This window comes from Stegostoma tigrinum, chromosome 11, assembly GCF_030684315.1.
Source record: "Stegostoma tigrinum isolate sSteTig4 chromosome 11, sSteTig4.hap1, whole genome shotgun sequence".
In the NCBI taxonomy this organism is placed as follows: Eukaryota; Metazoa; Chordata; class Chondrichthyes; order Orectolobiformes; family Stegostomatidae; genus Stegostoma; species Stegostoma tigrinum.
The window spans coordinates 16,049,415-16,069,826 of NC_081364.1; the positions used below are offsets into that span (position 1 = coordinate 16,049,415).

At 40.0% G+C, this 20,412-nt stretch overlaps 1 protein-coding gene across 1 annotated transcript in view; it reads right to left on the minus strand.

The window, feature by feature from the left end:
• Positions 1–20,412, minus strand: part of celsr3 (cadherin, EGF LAG seven-pass G-type receptor 3) — a 262,123-nt gene that overhangs the window by 42,400 nt on the left and 199,311 nt on the right. The window contains exons 24-28 of the mRNA XM_048547414.2: positions 18,282–18,408; positions 16,160–16,366; positions 8,956–9,130; positions 6,671–6,783; positions 3,277–3,356 (exon numbers count right to left, since the gene is read on the minus strand). Of these exons, the coding sequence (XP_048403371.2) occupies positions 3,277–3,356; positions 6,671–6,783; positions 8,956–9,130; positions 16,160–16,366; positions 18,282–18,408 (702 nt within the window). The remainder of the gene's footprint in view (positions 1–3,276; positions 3,357–6,670; positions 6,784–8,955; positions 9,131–16,159; positions 16,367–18,281; positions 18,409–20,412) is intronic.

Sequence of the window (20,412 nt, forward strand, 5' to 3'; positions counted from 1 at the left end):
GGTAAGAAGTATGAACATGTTAAATTGCTGATAATGATATTCAGGCCCAAAAACTGGCAAACAACATGACAGCATGAAATTGGGATTGGGTGCACTTTTTCCTCAATGAGTTAGATTCATTTACCGAATGCTTGACTGAAGAAACGGTTCCTTGGGACAAATAATATTGAAGGGAGATTTGATAGAGATGTACAAAATTGGCAGGTTTTCATAAGATAAACAAAGAAAAACTGTTCCTTTTAGCTAACAGTACAAGGGCTGAGGGGTACAAACATGACGAAGAACACTTTGATGCTGCAAGTGTTAATGATCTGAAACTTGCTGCCTATGAGGGGAGGGGAAGAAGAGTTGATGTATAATTTCAAAAGGAAATTGGACACTTAAGGCAAATAGACTTGTATGGTTTCAGGGAACTAGCAGGGAAAACTGAATGATTGCACTGTTCTTCAGAGAGCCAGCACGGTCATGGTGAGAGGAACAGCTTCCCTCTGTACTGTAAAAAAAAAATGGCTCGAGTCTTACTGTTGAGATGTGGTAAAAATATTAATTGGCATACATAATATAAATTACAGAATGTAACGGCAAATTTAGCAAAACAGTTTTATGTAGTACTGATTGTTACTACCTGATGGCACTATTACACTGTATAAACCTGAGCAATATCTTTCATGATCTCTAGCACTCCAGAACACATCTCTCAGCTATTTATTATTCCTCATACTTTATCACCATTTTTCCCTTTCTGACCCTGAACAGAACAGGTTTGTGACAACAGTATTCCATCTTAGACATCCTGTTGAGCAGGGGTTTTCTTTGTTTCACAGGCCACATACAAACATTCCATTAGCTTGTGCATCTCTGCCTGTATTAACAGATCTTGATCTATCACCGACACTTAGTGTTGAAAAAAATCCTAAAGACCTCAAAAATTCAAATAGAATAAATCAAAATATGGAGAAGTTTGAGTTATGTAGGCTTTGAGGTATAAAATGTCAAGAACCAATTGTTGGAACAGCCCCAAAATAAAGGACAAAATTCCTAGATGTTGCTTTTGCATTGAACAGACTAAAAAAAATGTTGACGGGTATACTGCCATAAAATACTTTAAAGTTGATACGTATAGCTCAGACAAGGGAAATAGAAAAACAAGCGTTTACTAAAGCCGCAGTCAGACAATGGCTCACCAAGGCTCCTCAACCAGCACCTTCTAATTCCATGACTATTAACATCAGGAAGCCACAATTGCAGAAGGTTCCCATCAGCAAGTTGCCCTCTCCCTCTGCTGCCTTTGAAATATATTCCTGTTCGTTTCATGTTGCTGGGTCAAAATCCTGGACTTCCATCCCTCACCGTACTGTACGTATACCTACGCTAAATACATTTTAAGAGACAGTTCACCATCACCTTCCCAAGGGCAGCCAGAGACCAGCAGCAAATACTGGCCCTGCCACCTATACATCCCATAAAGGAATAAAAATGGTAGCTGCAGCACCTATTTGAGGTTCAGGTAATTATTGTGGCCTCAAGTCGAGTGAGTCTTATTCGTGTACTGAATGACATAGCAGGTGATAGGTATAAGTGGCCAAGGAGAAACATCTAGTGAAAGCACGATTGTAATATGGTGTTTGACCTGCATCACCAAACCCTTCCAACTGCAGTGTGTCCAGTGGCAGTTATTGCCCATATAAATCTTACATAAAATTAAAAAATCTTTTTGGAGTGTTAACGAAATGTTTACAGTCCTTGGAAAGGTCATCTCTGGCCATAAGCCATTAGGTTCACAAATATTGATGGGGAGATTAGGAGGACAAGAAGACACAGCTTGGTAGAAACACAAAAAAAAATTAAGGGAATAGAAGACAAAAACCAACTGAACTGCAGATACTGTAAATCAGAAACAAAAACAGGAGTTGCTGGAAAAGCTCAGCTGGTCTGGCAGCATCTGTGAAGAGAAATCAGATTTTACGTTTCGTGTCCAGTGACCCTTCCTCAGAACTGTTCACAGATGCTGCCAGACCTGCTGAGTCTTCCCAGCAACTGCTGTTTTTGTTTCTGAAGGGAACAAAAGATTTGGATTAACACAGTAAGAATAACAAGGAAACATATTCTCACATCGTGTAATGCAAGAAATAGTAAAGTCAATGTGAAGCTCATGTGATAAAAATGGGAAGAGTCAATTGAAAATCTGTAACTTTAAAAGTCATGGAAAACATGTAAAAGAATGAGTTTTTCTGTTTTCTCCCCCATATAGGTTGTATCTTTCTAATTCGCCACTCATGGCACCATAGAATTTGCCACACCATGGAAGGTCAGTACTGGAGTTTTTAAAACTATTCCTTTTTCTACTTCGGCTCATCTTCTGCTATCCTGAAGCTGCTGACTTGGATAAAAGAATTTTCCTTGGGCGAGCATCTGGTGGTGACTGTCAATGGTTATTCAGCTGGGGATAACCGCCCTTCTATAGGAAAACCAGAAATTCTGCGGGTGCCAGACCGCAGGCGTCACTGTATTAGAGAGATGGAGATTAAGGAGGTGCAAATTATGTTGCTCATAATGAAACGGTTAACTAAGTTTAAAAAAACATATTTGGCAGCTTATGGTGTGAAATAATTTTCGCTACCTCACATCAAATGTAACTGATGCCTTGTTGCTAAAAAGTACTGCCAGTTTTAACTCCTTCGGTCAGTTACGAAATTGCAGGCTTAAGTTATAACTTTAGGGAAATGATTGCTGAATATTTGTTTTCCTCTTTGGTCATTATTTTATGTATTTGTTGAAATCCCTTCTGAGTTGTTCTTGACATCTGTGCATTTACGTTATTTAATTTTTAAATGAGAAAATAAATATGCAACAGTGATTAGGAAGCAGGAAACAAAGCAGAATTTGCAGCAGAAACTAATAATATAAACTTGTTTTCATTTGACTTGGACCTTTATTTATTTCCCCAAGGAATCTAAAAGTGGCTTCAATATAGGCCTACTGGAAAGCAATCCATATGTTTTCCAATAACACTTGTGCTGGAAGGTACATCACTGATGAAGTTTGTAATTCTTGAACTGTTTTTCTTTTGATTCACCCAGAAATATCAACACTAATATAAGTTTAAGGTGGGCGGTCTGATTAAACAGCCTATTTACTTTATTGTGGAATAAAACTCAAAGCAACAAATAAATGTTAACTTGAGAAAACAATGGAAATGTCTGTAGTAAATCTAAAAAGTGTATCAAAATGCCACATTAACTGATTTTATATTACAACATTTATTTTACTACTCACAGAATTGATCTTTTCTTGGCTTCCTTCTGTGTTGGAACACAGGACATTCTTGCTACCAATAATGAGATGACAATGTTCATCTAAAAGCAATAAATATTGAAATGAAACTTGAAACAAAGCTTCAGCTTCAGAAAGCAGTCAAAATTCCTATTTGTTGAGATGTAGAAAATGGCAACAGCAGAAAATAACATTTATACTAAGTTATGCAAATGGTAATCTCACAAGAGAGTAAATTAAAGTTAGTTTGAAGAACTAACTGAAGCCAAAGAAAGGAAGAAAACAGAATTTCCTCTCATCCAGAAATAATACATAAATTCAATGAGATTCTTGAAAGAATTTTAAACTTCATATTTTTGCAAAGAAGTTTTAGTAAATATTAGCTCATCATTGACCAAGAAACAAATAGTTGTGGGGATTTTCTTCCTGTTGTTTGAATCACAATCTTCTAAAATCTGGTAATTCCCATTGGAAGGGTGTTCTATTTTAATTTTTTTTATGGAATGCAAGCATCCCTGGCAAGGCTAGAATTTATCACCCATTTCTATTTGTCCTTGGAGAAGGTGGTGGTGAGCTACCTTCTTGAACTGTAACAGTTCATTTGATGTAGGTATACCCACAGTGCTGTGTGGGTGGGAGTTCCATGTCTTTGACCTTGTGACAATGAATGAAGGGCAGTGAGGCTCAAAGGGAAATTTGCAGGTGATGGTGGTTCAATATTTCCTGCATTTGTTCTTCTAAGTGGCTCAGGTTGCAGGTGCTGTCGAAGGAAGCTTGCAAAGTTGTTGCAAAACTTGCACAGGTGCCACGTGTCAATGGCAGAGGAGAGCATGTTTAAGGTGGTGGCGGGTCACTATTAAGCAGGCTGTTTTGTCATGGATGGTCTGAGATTCAGGTGTTGGAGAGCCACTTATCCAGGCAAGTGATTCCATCACAATTTTGACTTGTATTTTTGACAAGTCAGGAGGTAAGTAACTTGTTGCTGAATTATCAGTTATGACCTGCTCCTGTGGCTCTATTTATATGACTGGTCCAGTTCAATGTCTGTTCAACTGTAACCCCAAGGATATAAATGTAGGGGAACTCAACAATAGTAATGCTGTCAAATGTCAAAGGGGCAGGGATACATTATTCCTCTGTAGAGAAGGTAATGCCTTGCACTTATATGACACAAACAATCCTTGTCACTACCATAAGAGACACCTAATTGCTCTATTCTGCAGATAAGACTATAATTATTTCGCTCTTTCTACAGTATGGCAACAACCTAGGGGAGTATTTTCCCCAAATTCCCACTGACATTTATTTTAGTAAGTCTCCTTGGCGCCACATTCAATCAGATGTTGCCTTGACATTAAGGGTAATTATTCTCCCTGCTGAGCTCAGCTCTTTTGATAATATTTAGACTAAGGCTGTAAAGAGATTAGGAGCTGATGGCCCTGTTAGAACTCTTCTCTGAGCACTGTGAGGAGGTTATTGTTATGTAAGTGTCGCGTGACAGCACTGTTGACCAAATCTTCTATTACTTTATTGATGATTGATAGCAGACTGCTGGGGTGAATACTGGCTGGAGATTTGTCCTTCTGTTTGTCAACAGGGCATACCTGGCCAGTTTTACACACTAAGATAACAAGGTGTGAAGCTGGATGAACACAGTAGGCCAAGCAGCATCTCAGGAGCACAAAAGCTGACATTCCAGGGATGAAGGGTCTAGGCCCGAAATGTCAGCTTTTTTGCTCCTGAGATGCTGCTTGGCCTGCTGTGTTCATGCAGCTCCACACTTTGTTATCTTGGATTCTCCAGCATCTGCAGTTCCCATTACCTCTAATCACAGTTTTACAAACTGTCGTGTTTTTGCAATTTTAGTCACTGTACTGTAATATCTTGGCTAGGGGTATAGCTGTTCTAGTATGAATGTGAGAGGACAGTGCTCATTTTCATAATTACTGCCACAATGTTGTCAGGGCATGCAGTCTTTCCTGTATCCAGAGTATTCGGCCATTTCTTGATATCATATGGAAATAAAGGAATTGGTTGATGATTGGCATCTGTGATGGTGAGGACCTCAGGAAAATGCAATTCACTTAGCACTTCCAACTGAGAATAGTTACAAATGTTCAGCCCTGTCTTTTACGCTGATGCACTGGGTTCCCTATCACTGTGGATGGGGGATATTGGTGCTTCTTCCTGTGGTTATTTATTTAATTGTCCCTCTACATACAAAACTGAATGAATTTGATCTGATCCACTGGTTATGGATTGCTTAGCTCTATCCATCAGATGTTGCTTCTGCTGTTTACATATGTATGGTCCCATGTAGTAGCTTCACCTTGTTGGCATCCCTTTTATAGGTACACCTCGTGCTACTGCTGCCATGTTCTAAGGTTGATCCCTGGCTTAATGTTAATGGTAAAGTGAAGGATATGCTAGATCATGAGGTTACAGATTGTTGTTGAATACAACTCTTCTGCTGTTGATGGTCTACCGTAACCCTTCAACCCCAGATTTGAATGATTATGTCTGTGTTGAATCTACCTAATTTAACACAACGGTCATGTCAGAATGCAGAGTATAGTATGCTCAATGAGAAGACTAGCCCTCGTCTCCAAGGATGGTGTAGTTGTCATTCCTACCAATACTGGCATTATCAGAATCATGTGTGATAGGTAGATTGATGACAATGAAGTCAAATAGGTTTTGCTGTCCTGTTGGTTCATTCACCACTAGTTGCAGGCCACGTGGCAGCTGTGTCCTTCTCGGCCTGGCTAACTCCATCAAATACTACAGCGTTTATGTGCCTCAAATAGAGAAACTTAATTCAACAGCTGAAGCTCATGCCTTGAGATTCCAAGGGTGCTTGGAGTCATGAGGACAATTCCGTCTTAATTGTGTATCACTGTTCTGACACTTCTGGTAGGTCTGCCTGAAAGTGGACAAGGCTTCTCCTGGTACAATGGCAGAGGAGTCTAGGACTCCATTGCAAGGCATGATTCCAAGAGTATGAATGTGAGAAGATATTGCTCATTGGGTCTGCGGTACACCTTTCCCTATTTTAGCTCAAACTCTCAGATGTTAGTAAGGAGGACTTCGTAAACTTGACTGGCAGGGTGCTTAATATAGTTTCCAATCAATAATGGCCCATAAGGCAGCGAAAGAATGAATGCAAACAAGAGAGAAATCAGCAAATAGCAGGCATTAAAACAATAATGAGATAGTGAAACAAAAAGTTGAATGAAGATGAGGCACAGATATGTCAGAATTATAAAATTAACATTTTATGGAAGACCCAAAGTTGAATGAAGATGAGGTACAGATATGTCAGAATTATAAAATTAACATTTTATGGAAGACCCAAAGCTCTGAGTACTTATTGTGAAATAAATGGAATAATATTTACCACAATAACAACAGCAATTGGTCCAGCAAAACTCCAGATCAGCTTATCATGCACAGAGATCCAGCAGAAATCAGGATTTCCATAACCTTCTGGGTCCAGACCAACTGCAAGACCTAGAAAGCATAGCGATAGATTGAGAAATAGAAAATATAAATTAAAAGTTCAGCAGAAGATTGTCTCACGAATACAAATTAAAACCGGACCCAATGCTGTTCTTAAGTATCTAGCCACCAGCAGATATGTAAGAATAAGTTGTCTCCCTTTTCACCCAGAGGGTGAGATGTGTCCTCTGATCTGTGAGACGTGACTTTGAAATTGAGAAACAAAGGAGAGAAATGGGGAAGGGTGGGCCTGTTTTCCAAGTGAAAGTAAAAACATGAATCTAATCATACGTGGAATTCCCAGTGTTAGGCCTACCCATGGCTGAAGTTAATATAAAAATAGATGCAAGTGGTTTTTGGTTAACATTAAAATGACTGAGGAAGTATTTTAGCTGAAACAGCAGCTTGCAGAACCTGCCGTTTCAAATTAAACTATGAAATAGATTAATTGGATACAGAAAGAAAATCCAAGGTAATTAGATAAAGATAATACACAAAGAGTCCTGTAAAATGTATAAAATGAGCACTGTTACACAGAAGAAAATGCAGCTTTTTGCACAGACTGTTTGTAAGAAACATCCTTGAGAAACTTTGAAAAAAAGCCCCCTTTTCAGGCTGGTCCAAAGTTTGGTATTGATCATGGGATAGATGGGATGGGTCTGACCCATATCAGGTAAGACTCTGAATTAGTTATAACTGTAGGTGACATAAAAAGTTTAGTTTTAAGTATATAGGCATTAAGGGATTTAATTGCCTTCTCATGGAAACTCAGTCCGAAGCAGAGAGGCCCCCTTGCTATTAGCAGGGAAGTTCTGGGGTGTCACGGTGGCTCAGTGGTTAGCACACTGTGTCAAGGAATGTGTAGGTTAGGTGCGTTAGCCATGGGAATTGCATGGTTACAAGGACAGGGGATAGGTCTGGGTGGGATGCTCTTCAGAGGGTTGGTATTGACTCGATGAGCTGAGTGGCCTGCTTCCATGCTGTGGGGAGTCTATGATATTGAACAACTTATGTAAAAACTAAAGCCTGGAATGTGGTTGAACAAGTGATAAGAGAGTCTGGTAAACATATGAGATCATGGAAATACCTAGAACTCTTCGTCAATTGATCATTCAGTCACATGATTAATCTGAATAGATGTGAACGTAATCAAATTATAATATGATTGGTTTGTAACAGCCAAAGATGGGCTAAAAGCAAATGTATAGAAAATGTATGTTTCCTGTTGTTCAATAGAGAAGCTTCTGAAGAGATTTTCTTGCCGGCAGTATAAAACAATAAAACTCTTTGACCACGAAGTGCACTAGAGCGCCAAGTGATTCATTCAGTCATTTTGTTCCAAACACCAGTAACCATTGGTGCTGAGAGTGCCACATTACCTTGCTCTAAAATTTGTTATGGGAATCTTAAAATTCCTAAAGAATAAACCTTTGATTTCTAAATTTAGAGAAACCTGGTTTATTGAAAGCCTGGTAATGCAGGGGCACAAGCTCAAATACAATGCAAGATATGTGAAGATATGACAGGTTGGAGATGATGCTCAAAGTGATAAAACTGTCTTTAGTAAGGAAGGAGTTCAATATTTTGACAGTTTGCCCTCTGAGGATTGAAAAGATGAATTGTTAATGATTTGGAAAACAAGCAGTTCAGGTGGGGAAAATTCAGGTGCTTGGTTCAATTTTAATTTCATGAGAAAAACAATAAAATAAAATGTTGTGCCAGTTGAGTAGCACCTAACTGCTTGACTCAAACATAAAGCAACAGTGTAAGTTCCAAAAGACTTTAAAAAAACTTTCTTATGCCCACTGATGGGTTTGTCAATTCTCTTCCATGCCTCTAGGTATATTATTACATGTCAACATAACTTTCTATTTGTACCCCAAGCAAAGAGGAAAAGGGCAGAAGACAGGCATAAAACCGACTATGGGGTCACTGAGCAAAAATGGTGACTACAGCTAAAAACACATTAGTTAAAATATATATTGAGGTTTGTGGCAAAGAGTGTAAAACTTTCTTCCTCAGGGCATCATGGGTCAACCTACACCATGTGGAGTGCAGCAGTTCAAGAAGGCAGCTCTTCACCAGATTCTCAAAAACAATTAGAGATGGACAATAACCACTGGCCAGGCAGGAATGCCCACATCCCACAAATAGCCTATCACTGTGTGTATTATCATTGCAAACCTGTGATTATGGCAGGCACTCCCCAACCAATGGCATAGTAGAATCGCATAGCACCGTAGTTGATGTTCCTAGCTTCAGTTTGCATCCGGTAGATGTGCAGTCCCTCCACAAAGATCCAAGCAAAGGTTGCCATGAAAAAGTAGTGCAGCAAAATGGCAATCACTGTGCACAGAAACTGTAGGGAAGAAATTCTGATGGTTCATGCAGACTCTGTATTAAAGTATTACATTAAAAACAAACTTTGCAGTCTATGAATCAATAGAGGAGCCACATTTTGTAAGGATTTGTATTATTCATGAACATAAAAGAGGCAGCAGTGTTTTTTCTTTGAAAAGCACTTGGAGGATGGCAGTTCTCACAGGACTTCTGTTGCCGGGTCTTAAGCCCAGGGAAAGGCAGGCCAGCAGCCTCATCAGGAGAGGTAACACAATCTCTTACCTGTTCTCCACGTGGCCCAATACAACAATTCAACAAAAATCCACTCATTATTTCTAAGCACAGGTTGATAGGATAGTGAAGGTGGTGTTTGATATGCTTGCCTTTATTGGTCAGCGCATTGAGTATAGGAGTTGGGAGGTCACATTGCAGGTGGACAAGACATTGGTTAGGCCACTTTTGGAATACTGCATGCAATTCTGGTCTCCCTGCTATAGAAAGGATGTTGTGAAACTTGAAAGAGATCAGAAAAGGTTTACAAGGACGTTGCCAGAATTCGAGGGTTTGAGCTATTGGGAGAGGCTAAATAGGCTGGGGCTATTATCCCTGGAGCATTGGAGGCTGAGGGGTGACCTTATAAGAGGTTTATAAAATCATGAGAAGCATGGGTAGGGTGAATAGCCAAGATCTTTTCCCTGGGTTGGGGGAATCAATACTATAGGTTTAAGACGAGAGAGAAAAGATTCAAAAGGAACCCAAGGGGCAACATTTTCATGCAGAGGGTGTTGCGAGTTTGGAATGAGCTGCCAGAAGTGGTAGAGGCTGGTAAAATTACAGCATTTAAAAGGTATCTGGATGGGTGTATGAACAGAAAAGATTTAGAGGAAAATGGGCCAAAAGCTGGCAAATGGGATTAGAATAACTTAGGATGTCTGGTCAACATGGGCGAGTTGGACTTAAGGGTCTATTTCCACGCTGCACAGCCCTATGACTCTACAAACGTTGCAATTAAATAGAGTGAATGTCTAGGCATTTGTAGAAAGCAATGATTCAATTCTGTGTGGCTCTCCTGACACTCAGATATTGCTCATGAGAGCAAGTGATATCACCACTGCTCAGGTGAATTGCTGGTCTGTTACCTGTGTCTACATATCTGAATCTCCAACTCTTGTCCAGCCATTTCTGTTACTTTCGTACCTTCCAGATAGTATGGTCTGACATTTGCAATCTTCTACAGATAGCAGAGAGTCATAGAGTCATACAGCATGGAAACAGGCCCGTTGGTCCAACTAGTCCGTGCCAAATATGATCCCAAACATACTAGTCCCACTTGCCTGCATCTGGCCCACATTCCTCCAAACCTTTCCTGTTCACGTAGTTATCTAAATGTCTTTTAAATATTGTAACTGTACCTGCGTCCACCACTTCCTCCGGCAGTTCAATCCCCATACAAACCATTTTCTTTTTAAAAAAATTAACCCTCATGTCCTTTTTAAATCTTTCTTCTCTCACCTTAATAAAATGCCCCCTAATTTTGAGTTCTCCAATCCTAGGGAAAAGACCCTTGCTATTCACCTTATCTATGCCCCTCGTGATTTTATCAACGTGTAATAAGGTCACCACCTCAACCATCTACCCTCCAATGAAAAAGGTCCCAGCCTATCTTTATAATTCAAACCTTCCTTTCCAGACAACATCCTGAAAAATCTTTTCTGACCCCTTTTGAACTTGATAATATCCTTCCTATAAAAGAGTGACCAGAACTGTACACAGTACTCCAGAAGAGGCCTCACCAATGTCCTGTACAACTTCAAGACAATGCTCCAACTTCAATATTCAAATCAAAGATGTGTGCAATGAAGCCAAGCATACTAGAAGCCTGCTTAACCACCCTGTCTATATGTGATACAAATTTCAAAGAATTATATATCTGAAAGCCTAGGTCTCTCTGTTCTACACCACCACCCAGGGCCCTAATACTTAATTGTATAAGTCCTGTTCTTGTTTGTTGTACTGAAAGCAATACCTTGCATTTATCTAAATTAAATCCCATCTGCCACTGCTCAGCACTGTCCACTATCCCACCAATTTTGATGTCATCTGCAAACTTACTAACCATGCTTCCTAAATTCTTATCCAAGTCATTTATACAAATGACAAAAGTGGATCCGGTATAGTGGACCCCAAACTTGACTGTCATTACACTTAGCTAATTTTACCTCAATGTAATATGAATGGCTTTCCTTTTAGCATTACCTCAGCTCTTTCAAGTTTCATCCCTGTGGAATACCGCTGGTCACAAGCCTCCAGACTGAAATCAACCCTTCACCAACACCCTTTGTCTCCTATGTCTGCAAAGACTGATTCAGGTCTATTTTAAATTGATAAACTTAGATGAAAGGATGAGATCCAAGTGCAGGATACCAGCAAGATAGACATGAATTAAAGATAAAAGAGGGTGCTAAAACAAAAGACGGCGGTTAGTTAAAACAAGGTTTTATAAGCCTACCATTTACAGAAAGAAGTGAAGACTGAGAAAATGAACCAAAAATAACTAACTGGTTCCACTATATATGACATTCACTGGAAAATCCTTCAAACAGATAGCTGTTACTGATGCCTCATCTCTTATACAGGAACAATGCTTTATTTGTACTATAACAATAATGTAAAAAAAATACAGATGTTATAACTGAACACCTGTCTCAACATAACACTAATTGTGGGAAATATTTCAGGGTCGTTGAACCCAGCCTGTTGGCATTATCCAACTATTTAATGGAAGAATATTTTTGGATATGCACAGAATGTAAAAAAAATGTATAATCAGAATCAGTAAATTGGATGTTTAATACACATGGCTAGCTAAGTGCCTATAAGCCAAAGAACTCAATATGTTTTGGTTCTCATCAAGGATATATGAAAAAGCTTGACTGTTTTGAACTGAAATAAATTTACCTGAACATAATATGAAAAGGCTTTCCCTTTAGCATTACATCAGCTCTTTCAAGTTTCACTGAAGCAAATAATCAGCTATGCAAAGATGCACTGAAAGCTGTATCATGGCTGAAGGATTTGATCACATCCCAAGATTACACATCGAATTACCTAGTCATGTGAACATTTCAAATTAATTTCTCATTGTGCTCTACTGCTCAGTTTTAAGGAAGTAGAATGAATTCCAGTTTTGCAGAATACGGCCTTATTGGAGGAAAAAAGAGTCATATATTTTCTCTTTTTTCTTAAGAGTTACTCACATTTATATAGTGCCTCATTATCTCTTCACAAAATACTAAAGGACTTTATAAATAGCAGTTTACTCCTTACAATGTTATTATGCAGGTAACTGCTAAAGCCAGTTTAATCACAGCGTCCCACAACAACTGAATGAATGAATTACTATTAATCGTGGTGCTGTTGGATGCAAAATAACTGGTATATCAAGATATTTAAGAGGGCAATGCTATTTTAAAAATATTTTACATTCACTTCACCAGGCGGACAGTTTCTCAAAATAGAGGCTCAATTGAAAGACTGCACCTGACAATTCCCCGAAAAATTGGATTATCTGAAAATTGTAACATGGCATTATTGCGATATTCAGTTTAATTATTTAATAGCCATAATAGGCAAATGTTGCAAATATTTCATCACACAATTATGATGGTCTTAGAATGGAATAAAATTAATTAAATACAGCATAGGTGCTTGTATTAAAATAAAAAAAATGGGACCCCTGGGAGAGCAAATGGGGTGGCATTACTGAATGAACAGTGCTTCATATAGAACAGTGTCTAAGCCTCATACAGTTGAATAAATTGAACTTCCAGATGTATAAAAAAACATTATAAATGGATATTTTGATTAACTTGACCCTTAAAGCGCAGCTTATGGCACAGAAAATTAAACTTGAGCCATGAAAGCTGCTTTAGGCCACAAAATATTGGTTGCAGCCAAGTGGGTGTACTGGCTGTAACTGTAGTATGCGATACAGCAGATATTTCAGCTTTCAAGTTTTCTGATTAGCATAGCTGAGTTAAACACAGTAAAGACCAGTCATTTAAGAATCAGGACCTAGAATCTGTAGCAACATGGCTGGATCCTTTTACAAATGCTCTGACCTCAACTCCTTACCCAGTTCAATGGAGAGCTACAACTGGCCTCTGGACAGAAGGCCATCCCTAGTTTCTTCCTTGGTAACTGAATCGCAGTGCTACAGACCATCAACTTGCCCAACTTCCCTACACACGCTTGTGGGCAACAGTAAAAGCCATTGCTCAATTTCAGCATGCAAGTCCCTGTCAAGACTGGCGCAGGACAGCAAAAGCAAGCATCCCCAACAGGTGAGCACCAACATCAAAACCAGCTCTCTATTTGTCCTGCGTGCAACTGTAGCAATAAGCTCCCAATCTTATTTGACTCAACTTCACCCTGACAGCAACACTTAGGTCCTTACCTGTCCAGTTCAACTCCACCTTTAGTCAAATCAGCATTCATGCCAAATTTTGAAGGCAGGAAATGTCCGATACTACCATTACAATACCAGACTATGACCCGTTCCACCGACAGGACAGACTCACCATAGTGGCATATATTTGTGAGGGTGTGGGCCTAGTAACCGTTAACATTAATTCCATATACCAACAAGTCTCATGTTTTTTGAAGAAGTGACAAAGAGGACTGATGGAGGCAGTACAGTGGATGTGATCTAAATGGACTTCAGTAAGGCATTCGGCAAGACTCCTCATGGCAGACTGGTTAGCAAGTTTAGATCACATGGAATACAGGGAGAACTAGCCATTTGGATTCAGAACTGGCTCAAAACTAGAAGACACAGTGGGGTGATTGAGGGTTGCTTTTCAAACTGGAGGCTTGTGCCCAGCGATGTGCTGCAAGGATTGGTGCTGGATCCACTGCATTTCATGATTAATACAAATAATTTGCATGTGAACACAGGAGGTATGGTTAGCAAGTTTGCAGATGACACCAAAAAGTGAGGTGTAGTGGACAGCAAAGAAGGTTACCTCAGAGTACAATGGGATCTTGATCAGAAGGGCCAAAGGGCTGTGGAGTCATCAAAATAATATTTGATTAAGTGTGGAGTCAAGGATTCCTCACATAATTCGTGTTCAAATACAGTAATACCTGGACAAATTTCAGTCCTGGGCTGATAAATATCAAGTAACCTTTATGTCACGCAAGTGCACGGCAATGTCCATCTCCAATCTCCACCATGTCAGAATCCAACCATCTCCCCTTGATGGTATTACCATCACTGCATGTTCTACTAACAACTTCCTTGTGTGGTGACAGGGCTACCTTTAATCAGAAATTGAACTAGACCAGTCAAATAAAAACTATGGTTACTGGAGCAGGTCAGATGCTCAGTAGTTCAGTGGTGACCCCTCAAAGCCTGTTTACCATCAAAATGGCACAGATCAGTTATGCCGTGGCACACCCCTCATTTACCTGGATAAGTGTAGCTCCAATAATGTTCACAAGAATTAAAAGTATCCAGGACAAGAAGCCTGCTTGATTGGAATCCCATAAAATGACTCTAACAGTCATTCCTTCAGCCACAAAGGCACATTAGCAGCAGTGTGCAACATCTAAAAATGCAGTGCAACAAATCACTAAGGCTTGTTAGACAGTATCTTCAAACCAGCGACTAGCTTACTACCGAGAAGAACAAAGGTAGCAGATACACAGCACCACTGTAACTTGCATGTTTTCCTCCAAGCCACAGACAATCCTGACTTGGAACTATATCACTGATCAAAATCCTGGTACCCACTTTCTAACAACACTGCAGGTCTTCCTGCACCACATGGATACCAGCAGTTCAAGTTGGCAGATGCTCACCTTTACCTACTTATGGGTATTTAGGAATTGGCAATAAATGCTGGTCTAGCCAGCATTACTTAAGTGTGGTGAACAATAAAAAGCACCATTTGGGAGCAATTAAAAAGCTGTGTTTAGACCTTCCAATGTAACTAACGTTTATGTTATTGATTACTTAGAGTTAATCAAGGGCCATTTTCATACAGATTGTTATTCATGTTTGTGCAGTGTGGCAACAGATCTGGCTGCTTTGTTTGATATTACTCATGTAATTCAAGAACTAATGTAACTCACTCTGCCCATGTATTACATTTTTCTTTGCCTTTACCACCACCCTCCCACTCATGGTTTGCCTGCTCCCCTAAATCTGAATACAAAGCTTCAATGGTTCCATTGGAAGTTTAGGTCGTAGCCTCCCACTAAACAGTCCACTATCAAGTTTTCACCCCCTATCGTCTTAAAAATGCACTTTAACAGACCTTCCATTCCTTCATGCATGGCAAAAAGATGGCAGACGTCCCTGCCACCCCTACATTTCCAGACAGGACGTCATGTTTATTTTTGCTGAGTAGGGATTGGCATCCCAGCTGTGCCACCAATATTTCCTTTAAACTGAAAAGGTGCCACACAGAGATTCCTCTGTGGTTCTGTGCATACCAATTAGTATGCTGATACATTGACTTCTGGTTTCAAAAAGAGGTGTGTGCAACAAAAAGAAGAGTGAGCATTGCCTTCCACCTGTGGAGTGGAAAAAAAAAGTGTACTCGAGAAAGACAGTCAGAGTGCAAGAGAAGGAAATGGAGTGAGACGTACAGGGTGCTAGAGTTAAAAGGAGTAAAAGTGAGAAAGACAAAGAAAGAAACATGAAAGTACAGGGAATAATCACAGAATGAGGAAGATAATGAGATTTGTGTGATAAAAGGCTGTAGATAAGAGAACAGAGAAAAAAAACGAGACAAAGAGTGGCCCACAAATGACACAATAAAAGGGAAAGAACTTGAAGCAAAGTCAAGCAGACAGACAGTTACAGGAAGACAGACAATTGAAAAATTCCACAAATAATGCCACAGGAAATTAACTTGTTCTATTCAAAGTAGAGACACATACCGCTTTGCATAACTCCAAAGTACTAATATTTCTTTCTGCTCTGTGAAGGCTCAATGACCATGGGACGTATACGGTTCTGGAAGCTAGCTTCCTTCCTTACCTGATTTTCTGTTTGATTGATTCCCAAAAGGAAGACAAGCTCTGCACAGAAGATGGCTGCTGCAATGTTGCAATGGATACCACGACTGTTGGATTTGAGCCCATTTAGACAAGTCAGGATGAAGAAAGTCAGAAGCAGTGCCACAAGAGACACACTGATAGTTGAATAGGTAACGATCGCCAAGGTCTCTAGATCTCCTTCCAGCTGCTACAGGGAACAATGATAAAAATGAATGCTTACACATTACCAGAACACAAGAAAGTCCACTTTATGAGAAGACCATTTGAAATTATCTTGGCTGTTCTTTTCAAAGAAGCTCTGTTATTTTGTATCCAGTATTTCCAATGTATTTTATTTCAAGAATGAGACAGGAGTGCCTCCAGCTTCTGGTTCACTGGTGAAACTGGTTCACTTAGCAGAGCCATTGGACTTAATTAAAACCAAAAGAACTGCAGATGCTGTAAATCAGTAACAAAAACATGTTGTTAGAAAAGTTCAGCAAATCTGGCAGCATCTGTGAAGAGAAATCAGAGTTAATGTTTTGGGTCCAGTGATCCTTCCTCAGAACTCAGGTATGAAACAAGACCATATCATCTAGTCCATTTGTCATTAAGGAGGATGCAAAGGCTTTAATAAATTCAGCCCAAATTCTCTTGAATTTAGAAGAATGATAGGTGATCTAATTCAAACATACAAGATTCTGAAATGGTAGATAGGGTGGACAGAGAATGATTTTTCTGGTCGGGGGATCCAAATCGTGTGTGTCAGAATAAGCAGCCAATTACTTCGAACTGAGGAGAAAAGACCTTCACTCAAAGGGTTGTGAATTTTTGAAATTTTCTATACTGAAGGCTTGTAGATACTCCATCATTGATTACATTTCTTGCTGGCATAAAGATTTTTGGCTTGTCAGTGAATCAAAGGATAAAGGGAGCAGGCACGATATTGGGAATATCACATTGTGCAGCAGAGTGATGGGCAGTGTGGTCTGTTTCTGTTCCTATCACTTGTGTTCTTATTAAAAGCGTACGCAGAAAGTATTGACAAGAATGGCTCCAGGAATGAGGAACGCCATTTATGTAGGCAGGTTGGAGAAGCTAAGACCTCTTCCAAGGAGAGACGGTTGGAAGGGTTTTGACGGTGATATTCAAAATTGGGAGGTATGTTGGTAGCGAGGGACTTACTGTTCCCATGCCCAAACGATCGAAAATCAGATGGCTTAAATTTGAAGTAATCAACAAAAGACACTATGAGGAGGATTTTCTTTTCATGCAGCGTGTGGTTGGATTTGAAATACACTTCATGAGACCGTGCTGGAAGCACATCCAATCAGGGCATTTAAAAGAGAATTGGATAACTATCTGAAAAGCGTTGTAGGGAAAAAGCAGAAGAAAGGAACCAGGTGAATTTCTTGGCAATTAAAACAGTTGTGACTAAAAGTAAGTGCTTAATTATTTTTTATCATCCTCCTTGACATGTTATGCCTCACCTGTGTAGCAGGTGGGATTTGATCCCATAGCTTCTGGCCCAGAGGCAAAAGTTTGTTAAAAACAGCATTGCTCTCCAAGTCATTGGCTGTTGTCAGTGAGTAAACAGCATTAATCAAACTCTGAAGCTTGCTGCATCCAAAACGCACCATCTTTTAAACATGAACTCCAGTTCATGGATAATAACTTTACAAAGTCTTATCCTAGGGCTAAGGATCTTTTGAAAATATTTATACTTGCAAATTTTTAATAATATTACTTGTTTCCGATATTCCAGAAATACCATACAGATTTCCAAAATCTAAAAGCAAAGACAACTTATTTTCAAACCTGAGCTGAGAAGTGAAAAACACTTAAGATCTGCTGCTGGACAATTTGGTTTCTTATAATTACAGTCCATTGAAAAAGAACGGATAGTATCTGTTTTCCTGTTGATGCCTTTCTTCCATAACTCTATAAATTAGTACAATTTAACATCACCCAGTAATGATCAAACTTTTATTATGTGAAAATTTGTGGCCACAAGCTTATGTGCCCTTCTTAAGGAGTACAATAACTCTTATGCTATACACAATGTGCTATATCTCTTGAGAAAAATGTTTTGTCCTGATAAATAACGCTTTGATGATGCTTACCTCACGATGTGAAATGTCCATGAGAACTCCAAAGATGCCAAGCTGTGAACACTGACATCGGACATGGGTGGTGTTTCGGTGAACAAGGTCACAATCCTTTGTTGTCCAAGTACCAGCTGGTTCAGATCTGCAAGAGAATGTGACGATTGGTTGGATAAGTCTTTGATGTCTGTGGTCGACATAGCATTCAGGAGCCAAGTCCAGGCAGGGTGAAACAGTCTCTTTTGTTTCTCTTCCACCTGGAAATACAAAATTAAGGCCTGGAAAATTGAAACCGAGACACCCTATTCACTTATCAAAACACAATTTTGTTTTAAATTTGTCAAGCAAATTTAAACTTTCTGTTCTTTCATTTTAATGTCATCCTCTAACAAAATATCACAGTGATACCATTGTAGCCCAGGTTTTTGTTGATTGTTAGCCCTTAACAAATAGGCTAGAATTGACAGCAGCCTGAGTGATTGGATGCCATTACATCAGCATCTGTAAATCAATGTGTGTGCAGTCCATTGCATCCTGAACCTCTAAAACCCAGCTAGCATGACAAAGGTGTAAACCATCTTTCTCCTTCTTTTAAAATACAGCATATCAAAGTACACCTTCATGATATCAAATGGACAGCCTGCTGGTGCCCGGAGGAAGCTGCTCATTGCCACCGTCCCCTTAGCAACAGCTATGGCATCACTGTCCTTCTCCAGGTCAAAGGGTGAAGATTAGTTGATTTTCAAAAGCAGCTCCTGAGTAAAATAAAATCATATACACCATTCCCCACTGAAGTTAAGGCCGAGAAGGACAGAAGCCACAGAACCCATGATGGGGGGCAAGTAGTCTGTGAAAATCCCTTATAGAGTGAGAACCAAGGCATTCATTCCATGTAACATTACATACTGTAGATTTCACCATCTTTAAGTGATAGCAGAAAGTTCACGGCACTTTTACTGACTCAACAGCAGCGGGAAGAAACCGATCTGCAGACATTTGATGATTTCTTCAAACATCACTGGTGGGGTATCATTCCTGCTGAATGCAAGTTCAGCAATGCAAGGTTAAGACTGAACCTTAAATGGGCACTGCGACTGTCAAATTGAAATGACATGCTGCCTTGTGTCATGATCTGTCGTCTCTGCTCACTTGCAGTGCACAGTCCCACAAGGCTTCATCAAAATGTCATCTAGAACTGTCTGCACCAGAAATGAGCACGATCCATTCTGCACCTTTAACCACAGTGACGATACTGAAGTAACATTTTGCATAGATCAAGGCCAATGGAATTCTACTGTACCCAACAAACACTAAAAAAAGAGAAAGAAGTTGAAAAGGCAGGACAGTCACTAGGGTAAGTTTTGAAGCAGAAAACATTCTCAGCCAACAGAAGGCTAAAACTTAGTTAGAATTGGAATTCAGGTATAAAAACAGAAGATACAAGATGAGCTGGAATCTCAAAAACCAAAACAGTAACTGCCACGATTTAAAATGCTATAAGCAACTTAAGGAACAAAATCAGTCACTGGCTAATCAGGAACAATACATGGCAGAGATAATAGGAACTGCCAATGCTGGAGAATCCGAGATAACAAAGTGTAGAGCTGGATGAACACTGCAGGCCAAGCAGCATCTTAGGAGCAGGAAAGCTGACGTTTCAGGCCTAGACCCTTCATCAGAGAGGGGGGAGGGGAAGACGGTTCTGAAATAAATAAGGAGACAGGGGGAGGCGGAACAAAGAGAGATAGAGGAGAAGATAGGTGGAGAGGAGACAGACAAGTTAAAGAGGCAGTGATGGAGCCAGTAAAGGTGAGTGTAAGTGGGGAGGTAGGGAGGAGGTGGGTCAGTCCAGGGAGGACGGACAGGTCAAGGGGATGGGATGAGGTTTGTAGGTAGAAAATGATGGGGATGAGGCTTGAGGTGGGAGGAGGGGATAGGTGAGAGGAAGAACAGGTTAGGCAGGTGGGGACAAGCTGGGCTGGTTTAGGGATGCAATTTCCTCTAGGAGGTATAGTGGCAGGTGTAGCACTTCCTGCGGTTACAGGGAGAAGTGCCGGGTGTGGTGGGGCTGGAGGGGAGTATGGAGTGGACAAGGGAGTCACGGAGAGAGTGGTCCCTCCGGAAAGCAGACAAGGGTGGGGATGGAAAA